Genomic DNA, 10470 nt, shown 5'->3' with positions numbered 1-10470 from the left:
TTTACCTAGATTTAAAGGCAAATTCATATTTGATAGATTTATAAGTTAATAAGTGATGCATGCCTAAGTGGTAAAGTTTTAGAAAATATTTTTCTTACCAAACACAGAAAATATTTTCCGAAACATTTTCAAATTTTGGCTGAACACTAGAAAATATTTTTTGGAAATAGCCAATTTTTCGTGAAACGAACAACTCTAAAATACTCGGAAAAGGCAAAGAGCAAACTTCAAAAAGGCTTTTGCTAATATGAGGCCGGGCCGAGCCCAATCCGAAAGGAAGTAGCCATGGGCTTTTTCCTTCGCGCTCTTCATGGGCCCATTGCTTGGTCGACCCGGCCCAGTCGCACCGCCAGGTTAAACCCTCGATTCCCACTTCCCTTCCCTTCCCGTCGCCCTTCTTCTCTTCGTCTCCCCCCTAGTCTCTCTCTCCATCGTATGTTCACCTTCCCGCGCCGTCGCCCTCGCCCTCGCCGTCGCCATCGCCGTCGCCCTTCCTCCCGCTGTCCCTCCTCGCCTCCAGTTCGTGTCGGCCGGTCACCTCCTCCCTCGCCGTAGAAGATGCTGGAGGCATACAGAGCGAGCTCGGTCGACTGGAAGCCGACGCCGGTCGTGGCCCTAGCCACCAGCGCCGACGACTCCCAGGTCGCGGCGGCCCGCGAGGATGGCTCGCTCGAGATTTGGCTCGTCTCCCCCGGCTCCGTCGGGTGGCACCGCCAGATGGTACGTCGATTCGCCTCCCAAAGAGCTCCGCCGCTCCTGAGAAATAAGGATGAGGAGGGGTTTATTTCTGACGGCGCCTTCTTATTTTTTCTCTTGTTTCTTCCAGACTATTCATGGAGATTCGAATTCGAGAGTGTCGTCGCTGGTGTGGTGCCGGACCGGCTCGAGAGGCTCGTCTAGCGGACGCCTGTTTTCGTCCGGCATCGATGGTTCGGTCTCCGAGTGGGATCTATTCGACTTGAAGCAGAAGGTTCGAGCTGGGACCCGGGATGCTTAATAGTGCTGTGACTTCTTTTGGAACTTTTCTTGTGCATATGACAGTATTGGAGATGAACGGTGCTGGTTGATAACTACATGTCCTCGAGCTGCTAGCTTGGGTTGGCCTTTGAAGTTGAATTCACCTCTCAGTACTTCTAAGCTTGTGAATAGAACTCTGGTTGGGCAATTCAAGCACCTGTAGTATAGGTTTTGTTCCAGAAGAGATCAATCTCTTGACCTCGTACAAAGACTAGGTTGCACATTTGATGCGGTTTGACTGATGGCAACTGGATAGAAATATGAATGACGTTACCCTTCTTAGCCTGCTTGGCCTATTCCTAAAAACCAATCTTTTTTCATGAGCTTGCATATCCTTTCTTATTTTTGTCATGGTGTAATGTGCTTTTTATGAAGTTGCTTTCTTATGTTTCCAGTTTCAAATTGTTGTGTGCTTGGCAAACAGGTCATTTATTATTTGATTACCCATCTGCTTCTTTTTTGCACTTGCAGACTGTTATAGATTCAATTGGAGTCGCAATATGGCAAATGGCTGTGTCTCCGTATGATGATAAGGAACCCAAGCCACAAAAGATGGAAAATGGGTATGTAGATGAAAGACTGGATAATGGCATGGATGATGACGATGGTGAAGTTGAGGATGATTCTGAATCTGTCGAGCTTCATGCCGCACCATACACGGAAGATGTGTGTATAGCCCTAGGCTGTGATGATGGCTGCGTGCGGTTATACACATTTTCTGAGTTGGAAGATTTGGTATACAAAAAATCTCTGCCTAGGGTCAGCGGTGAGATTTCTGATCCGCAGAAACTGTTGTTCAAGTTTTTTTTGGTGTCCATACTGATCTCAATCCTCTTCATTTCAGGGCGAATTTTAAGCGTCACATGGAGTCCTACTGCAAATATGATATATTCAGGAAGTAGTGATGGGTTAGTGTTCTTATTTCTCGTATGCTTCAATTAGCAAGAATGATGTTGGATCTGAATTCTGACAGTTCAATGCCTTCTCTTGTACTAGATATTGCTCATCTTGTCACTGTGGTTTACATAGAGGTACTCATATCAATCGGTTTCTGCAGATTTATAAGATGCTGGGATGCTCTTTCATCTCGCGAGATCTATAGGATTACAGTAGGCCTTGGAGGTTTGGGCAGTGGACCAGAACTTTGTGTGTGGTCATTGCTTGCACTGAGGTAATGTAACATATTAAGCTGTTTAACTTGTGAGGTTAATGTTTCAGCAGCTTCTATGGCAATTTGGCCTGATGTATAATGGGTATATTTCTTTTGTCAGGTCAGGAACACTTGTTAGTGCTGATAGTACTGGCAGTGTTCAGTTCTGGGACAGTGAACATGGAACACTTTTACAGGCGCATTCTTATCATAAAGGTGATGTGAATGCTCTCGCAGTATCTCCTAACCATAACAGAGTGTTTTCTGCAGGATCTGATGGTCAGGTATGGAATTTAATTTCTTCTGCAGTTTATATCCATAAAGTACAAAGATATCGATTGTAATAGATATGAACATTGTGTTTGATTAATAGGACGTGCTTGCTTTTCCATCATCTTTTTAATTTCTGAGAACTGCATCATCGTACATCATTGTGCTGATCAGGTTGCTTCTATAGATGTTGGTTTCTCATTTTTGCCTTGCAACAAATAGCTAGAAAGCTTCTCTCATCAGACTCTTCACCAGTCATGATGATTCAATGTTCCTCTGGGGCTACTGTAACTTTGGAAGCATGTTAATTGTTTTAGTGGAGCTCCTGTAGCTTGGCTAATTTCTGCATCTAAGTTTGATGTGGCCTTTATACTTTAAAATTAACTTGGAGAAGTTTCTTGCCAATCATGAGGGTACATGGGCCTTTCTTCAACATCGATTTTGATTGGAAAACTCCAAGTAGCTTTTCGAACAGTAAATTAAACAAATGATTGGAAGTATGAGAGATAGACTCCAGTATCAATCAGCAATAGTTACTTGTGATGTTAGGTTGATTGATCAACTAGGACATTTTCACAGTTGTATCTTGTCTATGCACCTTAGTGGACCTTATCAGTGGGGTGATAACTTTCTGAAGAATCTTCCATTCTGCAGGTTATCCTTTATAAGCTTTCCAATGAGACATTGTATGGTGATGACAAGATTTCTCACAAAGAGATGAAGAAATGGGTCTACATTGGTTATGTGAGAGCTCATACGCATGATGTTCGGTCATTGACGGTTGCAGTACCAGTAAGCCGGGAAGGTATGTGTATATCTACGTTATCTAACCTTTCTGAGTAATGACTATTTCATAGTTCTCAAGATATACTTTGCTAGTTTGCAGATTCCCTGCCAGATGAAAAAGTTAAAAGAGTTCGTCGCAGGAAGAAACCTGTTGATTTTAGTTACAGTAAATGGGCTCATACGGGAGTTCCCATGCTCATCTCAGCTGGCGATGACACAAAGCTCTTCGCCTACTCTGTTCAGGAATTCACCAAGTTCTCTCCACATGATATTTGTCCAGCCCCTCAGAGGTTGCCCTTTCAACTAGTGCGCTCAGTATTCGACCAGACTCCTTTACTTCTTGTTCAGGCTCCTTACTGGTTAGATATTCTCTCTGTACGGACCAAGAGTGGTACCTTTCCGAGTAAGGCTTCTGGCCCTTCTGGGGGCTTGGCAGCTACTGGACTACTGGCTCGAGTGAAGAGCAAGGCTTCTCGAAAAATCATTTGCAGTGCTCTTTCTTCTTCGGGGGAGCTTTTTGCCTATTCAGACCATGTGAAGCCAAATCTTTTTGAACTGAAGAGGCATGAGGATGGTAAAATTTCATGGACTGTGGCTAAAAAGCAACTTCCTCAGAGATTACCATTTGTTCACTCTATGGTGTTTAGTGCCGACTCTAATCGGTTAATAATGGCTGGACACGACCGAAAAATTTATGTAAGTTTCTTTTGCCTTTTCATACCTTTTGGAACTTGAGAGTTCATTGCTGTATCTGTTACATCAGGAGAAAAGGCAAATATTACTTGTTTTGTCTTATTAGAACTTCCTCTAAACATAAGTGGTTCAAAGTTTAATAACAATGGCTGAATTTGTGTCCTGATGGCTACCCCTAGTAGGCAGGCACGTATGAAACTGCTCATTCTAGGTTGAGTTGCGAAGAAGTTGCTTCTTGATAACTAATGTTTAGATTTTTCTGTGTGATTGTTTTTATGCAATGGTTTTGGTTGATGGATGATCTGAGCTGAATTAATTTTCTATGTGAACATTTCTACTCCTTGTAATGAGAAATGGAAGTTAGAGTATTATTCTTGAGGTCAATCATCAGCAGTATTCTTTTGGGTTTTTTTTTTTTTTTTTTTGGGGGGTGGTTTTGGTTATTTGATTTTGTTAATGAATGCCTCAGGAGCAAATGCTCCTATTAAGGAAAGTTTGTGATTTTCAATCTACCGTCTCTCGTGTATATGTAATCAATGCATTTCCTTATTAAGCATACTTATCTAGTGCACCGGGGAACTTATTAAAAAGACTCTATTTTATTATTATATTGTTATTTCTTCCTTTTCTGGACTGCGCATATGGCTATAAACTGCGGTAGGACTAGTTGTTTCTAGAAACCCCCCCCAAAAAAAAAAAAAAGCAGTCACTCTAACATGGAGGTGCTTGCTTTGTAGCTATTTCCATGTAAAAGACAATTAGCTTGAATGGAAAATGAACAGATCTCTGGTTTACAATTAATCTTTTCATTTGACGTGTTCTGTGGCACTATAGGTTGTGGATGTCAGAAGTTCTGAATTGCTATATACCTTCACACCATCTCGTGAGGAGCCTTCCGACGAATTATCTCCTGATGAGCCACCAATAACAAAAATGTTTACCAGCTCTGATGGGCAGTGGTTAGCTGCTATTAATTGTTTTGGAGATGTATATGTGTATAATCTTGAATTACAAAGGTAAGAAATTTTCTTATGTTTACCTTATTCTTTGTGAAATGAGGCTTGAGATATTCATTGATCCAAATGTTTTTAGATGAGAATATAATGGTTTGTTGTGTCTACTATGTCCATGATCATTTGATAACTAAATTCGTTTCAGTTGTCTTTTCATGTTATCCAGGCAATTTTGTGTCTTGATATGATTTTGAGTCTTTTTGCTGCTGATTATCATGTGCCATGGAAGATGTTGCTTTTGGTATAATGTCCATAGCCAGTCTTATCTATATAGTCCTGCAAGTTTATAAAGATGCTGTCCTAGGCCTTATTTATTTGAAATGTTGTTGCGGTTGTTTCTCATACCAAATGTAAGTGCTGATGTTAAATCTGATTCGGAACAGGCAGCACTGGTTCATATCTAGACTGGATGGTGCCTCTGTTACTGCTGGTGGATTTCCTCCTTTGAATAGTAATGTGCTTGTATTCACCACATCCTCAAATCAGGTGTATGTACTTGATGTGGAGGCCAAACAATTAGGAGACTGGTCAATGCGAAACACATTCTCTTTACCCAAAAGATTCCAGGAGTTTCCTGGGGAGGTGATGGGACTTTCTTTTCCACCCTCCTCATGTTCATCATCAGTCATTATATATAGTGCCAGGTATGCATCGAGTTTTTATTGTGTTTTATCGTATACTTGTATTTGTAGGAATCTGGGAGTAAGGTCAACGACCTTTCCCATGAAAGGATCAGAAAGGAGTTGCTACTTGTCGCTTGTGAACATCATTAAAAAAAAAAAAAAATTACTCTTATCACTCATGCTCTTGCTTCCTTTGTTTTGTGACCACAGATTCTCTAGCATAAGCCTTACTTAATAATTCATCTGAGCAGTTTACCAATTCAGATCGACATTAAACGGTCGTGATTTGCATCATATTTAATTAGTTGCTTGCTGCATTCTGTGAACAGATTGTACAAACTCACTCTCTTTTCAAAAAAAAAAAAAAAAAAAAAAAAAAAGAGAGAGAGAAGAAGAAAAAAAAACAAAGAAAAAGATGCTTGGCTCCTCCTCTGTCTCTTTGATTAGAGGATTGTGTAAGCTACTTGTATGGACATATTTGCGGACTTTTTAGAAAGATGTCACTTGAGCTTCATAATAATGACAGAAATTGAAAAGCTGTGTATAATATGTTCCCACTTGCCCCAGTAGTAACTCCTGCTAAAGTCACAGGTTCACAATAGTACATACTTTCTGAAGGAAAAAGAGAAAAAAAAACCTTAATTGAGTTAGTAACAGAATAGTGTTATCTGCTCATCTACCTTTGCTGTAGCAGTTACTTGATGTAAACTAGGTTGTTCTGGTTAAATTGCCAATTTTGGCTTGGGGAAAATTGGAATTGAGTTAAAAATGTTTACTAAATTGTTGGCTTCTCTCCAGGGCAATGTGCATCATTGACTTTGGACTGCCTGTGGACCGGGAGGATGATGCAGAGTTGATGAATGGTCGGGATTCGACATTGAGGAAGTTACATTATACGCCTGTAAATGGGAAACTGAAGCGTAGTTTACAAGCGTACGAATTAGATACAAAACAAAATAGTAGAAAGAATTTTGAATTTTTTGCTTTCAGAGATCCTCTTTTGTTTGTTGGGCATCTTTCGAAGAATTCCATCTTGGTTATAGACAAACCCTGGATGGAAGTTGTTAAAATGTTAGAAGCTGCACCTGTCCACAGACATATCTTCGGGTCATGACTGCTTTTGCCAAGATGGTTTTTATGCAGCCTAGGAAGGAGAATTGGGTCAACAGTCAGTCCCTTAGCAGGTCACTTTCTTCCCTGTGATCATGGGGCCTACAGCTTGTTCTTCATTGTATCCCTTAAGTCAATTCTTTTCTTTTTTTAACCTTTATGTTACAATTTTGTCTCTAAATTTTGATCTAATCCAAGTTTCATTGCTTGAGATATATGCATTCATTGGTAGGCAAGGTTTCCATGAATTTTTGTGTCTATCAATCTTCGAAGAACTGTTGAAAATCTTCTTTCTCCATATTTTGAAGATTAATATTGACACCCTTTTAAGGATCCAAGTGAGAATGAAAGAGTTTGGATAATGCAGTTGGAGGTCCACCGTCACTTGCTTTGCACAAGTTGTACTCTTGCTAATGTGTTTGCTGGTTTGGAGGCAATTATTTATTAATGATTTACTTTATCTAAATTAGCTGGCCATACTAAATTTCCTGAACATTTGCTTAATTTCAAGGGCCATTATGTTCCCCTTCTCCTGTTAGCTACATAGTCTTCTTTGTTTTCATGCCTTCCTCCTCTGCACTTTACCCTCTCAACTTGCCCATTGCTCCAACAACCATGGACATTTGCACCTTCTTGAGCAGACGAGTCCTTTTCATGTCTTCAGATCTGTTTCTTAATCATGATTGTGTTCTGATGGAGGCGATGGCATGTTTGTAGTGGTTACTGTAAGAGAGGGATTTCAGGGGTTTGTAGATAAAGCTTTTGAGAAGAGATGCCAGAGGTATGCAGTGAGGGATCACAAAATGCTTGATGGAATAGATAGGCTATCTGCTTTGCTGTCCATCATGCATTTGAGATTGAACAAATGAACCCTTTTGCTATCGGGAAAGGAAAATGGCAGCTTTGAACACCCATGCAGATTGGAGGAAGCCAGAGGTGTTACAGTGGGCTCATGTTCTCGCCAGATCATCAAAAGGTTAAGAGGCATCTATAGATAGCATGATAGCTTCTCTATCCGATTGGAGAATTTCTTATCCTTTGGTAGTCGAAACCTCGTGGCAATCATTAGTGGCTAATTGTAACTGTTACGCACATGAACTTGCTCGAGTATGTTCACCCCTGAATCCTGGTACGGTGAGGTGTTGTGTAATGACTGGTTGGTTGCAGCTGGAGTCACTAGATAACAATCTCTAATTAATGACATGCTATTGACTGGGTTCCTCCTCCTTTGGGTAGCTCATCTATAGTCATTGTTAGTAGTTCTGGCGCCATTGGAGAAGCCTCTGCCGCTCACATGTTTAGGTCAGTGATGTTTTCATGGACGTAGATTTTGAGACATGCAGAGTGGAAGCTAGTTGTGTTTTCCTCCCATCAGATTCACATAGGACTCAAACCTTGTCGCAACCTTTGTCTATAGACAACACCAAAAGTCGGCAAAGGTTTTACGGGGAGAGAAAAAAGAGAAAAAAAGCATCCCCTGATGAGACATGGAATGGAGTCTTGTCCTTTTCCTATAGGCCAGGGCCTTCGTTTTTTTTCTACCTCACTTTTCTTTGGCGAGATATGCTTTGCTGATTGCTGATTCTGGTGATGGGAGCCACTTGAAATAAAAGATGGGGTTCCCCCACCAGGACAAAAATTCAATTATTGTACCGGCTGATCATGTATTTTAGATCGTATTCTCAGTTGGCTAGTGGGTAGTTATCAGGGGGAAGTGATAGGTTGCCGTGTCTGCTGCCTTTCTGGTGGAAAACGAAACTTACCTTTTGGGTCCTTCCCCCTCTCCACGTTTGTCCTTTTATCTCACAAGGAGTGGGGGCTTCTGCTCACCAAGAGATTTCCCGTGCCATGTCCAAGTTCAAGCTAGGCTGGCATCGGTTCAGATGGAGAAATTGAAGTGGTCAGCTTGATTCTGACTCTCTCTCTCTCCTACTGTCTTTTGTTGTTTGTGCGTGATTTGCTGGGCCTTCTCATTTATTCTCGTCTCTGTTGTTTGCGTTTGTGGCTTTGAGAGAGAGAGGGTACGTACTATTTCGAGCTATTATGTTGAGGATACACTCTGTTCTGAAAGGGACTAAACCGATCGTCCTCTCTCGACCCTTCTATCCATCTCCCCCATTCTTATTATTCCTATGTATTGAGTTAGAAAATTGTTCAACCAGCAAAGAAGTGATCTGTTGATTTTAGAAAATTTGCTAGCCAACCAGAAATGTTAGATGGTGAATCTCCTGCCCAGGACGGCAGAAGATTTTTCTTTCTTCCAATTTTGGGTGTGTTAGCTTTCAAATTTCTGGTACAGCGTTAGAAATACGCCTGTTGTCATTAGATAACCACGAGCGTTTCTTCTTTTCCTTTTTTAGGAAATGTAAGCATCTCCTCAAGAAGGGCCCTTCGTAGTACCCCGTTCCCCGTTCCTAAACTTCAGCTCGCTTTTGAAGGTTGACGAACTTATCCTGTTCGCAAATGTGCTATTCCGTTCCTGGCGGGAAGTTTTGAACCGAAATGTGGGACGGCGGTCAGGCATGGGCAACGCCCTTGCTAATCAGGATACAATATTATAATTACAGGTCCGCAAATTTTTGTTTTTGCATAATACGAAAGAACCACAGAAGAATTCCTTAGATACAGAACTAGCGGCTGCCTGATGAATGTGGCTTTTTGGACACCTAGAAAGCAACCATACAAAGATATTTTATTTGCCCCAGGTGGTTTCCCCTGCACCGAAGGTCAAAGGTTGGAAAGAAAAAGAAGTTCGGATAAAGAGAGAAAAGGTAGACACAATCTTCTCTCAGGTTGAGCATCCTCTTTACATCGAGACAGGTCACACCATTGTATTACCAAAACTTGCCTTTCAAACCTCCTGCAGAACAATGGGAGAAGAAAGAAAGAAAGAATAGGATCATGTTAGCAAGCGCCTCGGAGATTCAGTCGTGCTCACGCGATTTATGTCGATGAAGATGAACGTCTCACCCTTTGTCTCGGAAGCAGCTTTCTCATGGTGGTGCTTCTCCAGCTCAGATTTACCCTGTAGAGATCGGACGGCAGAGTGCTTACCCTAGTTCAGAAGGCAAACTGAAGCAACCGAAACTATGCACCACGGTCACTTAAGAGAACATTTAGAGTTTTCTTACCTTTGCCTTGGCTGCATCATTGTCCATTTGAGAATATTTCTTCTGCAAAGCATCAAAGAGGCAAACCATCAGAAACTTCTCTTCTTTCACATTGCTTCTACATGTGGGGGATAGTGTTTAAGCCAATATGCTACAGAAAAGAGACTTGCCTTGCTGAAGCTCATTGGAATGGAGGTTGCAGTGTCCTCATAGCACAAATGCTGCGGCTGCTCCTCTCTCCCGTGCTCTTTCGCCTTCTCCTTCTTCTTGCCACCACCGAAACTGAGCTTTCTCGAGCCAGGGCCGAACGAAGAGCGCTCGTTCTCGTTGTATGAGTCCTCCTCGACTTCATAGAACGGAGGACCGGAGGACGCGTCAGAGACCATGGACGAATTCTCCTCTCCTTCCTTCTCGGTTTTGCCTCTTCTCGACCTCGTGTAAGTGTAGTTCTTGTGCTCTTCTCCCTGCCATTGCTCCAGCGCGACAGTCCAACCAGACTCACAGTCTCCACTGGATTGCGAGGTTGATGTATTATTCATCGTCACGAATCTCTGTGATTCTACAAAAACTCCACAGGGACTTTTTATAGGAACAGAGGAGCAATTTAGTAATGCCCAAGATTTTTCTTTTTCCAAAAAAATTGAGAAAGCAGAATTTCCAGTTCCAGGTGAGAATCTCCCTCCCTCCCTCCCTCCCTC

The 10470-nt window shown here is 41.8% G+C and overlaps 2 protein-coding genes across 4 annotated transcripts; one reads left to right on the top strand and one right to left on the bottom strand.

The window, feature by feature from the left end:
- The first annotated feature begins 396 nt into the window (after window positions 1–396).
- Window positions 397–7863, top strand: LOC104449250 (WD repeat-containing protein PCN). Of its 3 annotated transcripts, XR_726516.3 has the most exons (13): window positions 397–720; window positions 827–970; window positions 1489–1783; window positions 1862–1925; window positions 2075–2188; window positions 2289–2451; window positions 3092–3242; window positions 3324–3919; window positions 4751–4932; window positions 5313–5573; window positions 6351–6736; window positions 7380–7443; window positions 7582–7863. XR_726516.3 is itself a non-coding variant. In XM_010063345.3 (11 exons), exons 1-11 carry the CDS (start codon window positions 559–561, stop codon window positions 6664–6666), a joined length of 2448 nt encoding a protein of 815 aa, XP_010061647.2. In that variant the 5' UTR covers window positions 397–558; the 3' UTR covers window positions 6667–6879. The 3 variants fall into 3 exon arrangements, 1 of the variants encoding a protein (XP_010061647.2); XR_726517.3 differs by lacking the exon at window positions 7380–7443; XM_010063345.3 differs by lacking the exons at window positions 7380–7443; window positions 7582–7863 and having other exon boundaries at window positions 6351–6879.
- A 1315-nt stretch (window positions 7864–9178) lies between these two features.
- Window positions 9179–10470, bottom strand: LOC104449252 (protein SOB FIVE-LIKE 6). Its single transcript, XM_010063347.3, has 4 exons — window positions 9943–10470; window positions 9794–9835; window positions 9633–9687; window positions 9179–9522 (listed from the first exon to the last, which is right to left on the bottom strand). Exons 1-4 carry the CDS (start codon window positions 10309–10311, stop codon window positions 9497–9499), a joined length of 492 nt encoding a protein of 163 aa, XP_010061649.3. The 5' UTR covers window positions 10312–10470; the 3' UTR covers window positions 9179–9496.

This window comes from Eucalyptus grandis, chromosome 6 (assembly GCF_016545825.1).
Source record: "Eucalyptus grandis isolate ANBG69807.140 chromosome 6, ASM1654582v1, whole genome shotgun sequence".
In the NCBI taxonomy this organism is placed as follows: domain Eukaryota; kingdom Viridiplantae; phylum Streptophyta; class Magnoliopsida; order Myrtales; family Myrtaceae; genus Eucalyptus; species Eucalyptus grandis.
Note: the sequence above shows the minus strand (reverse complement) of the source record. Positions and strands in the feature narration are given on the sequence as shown.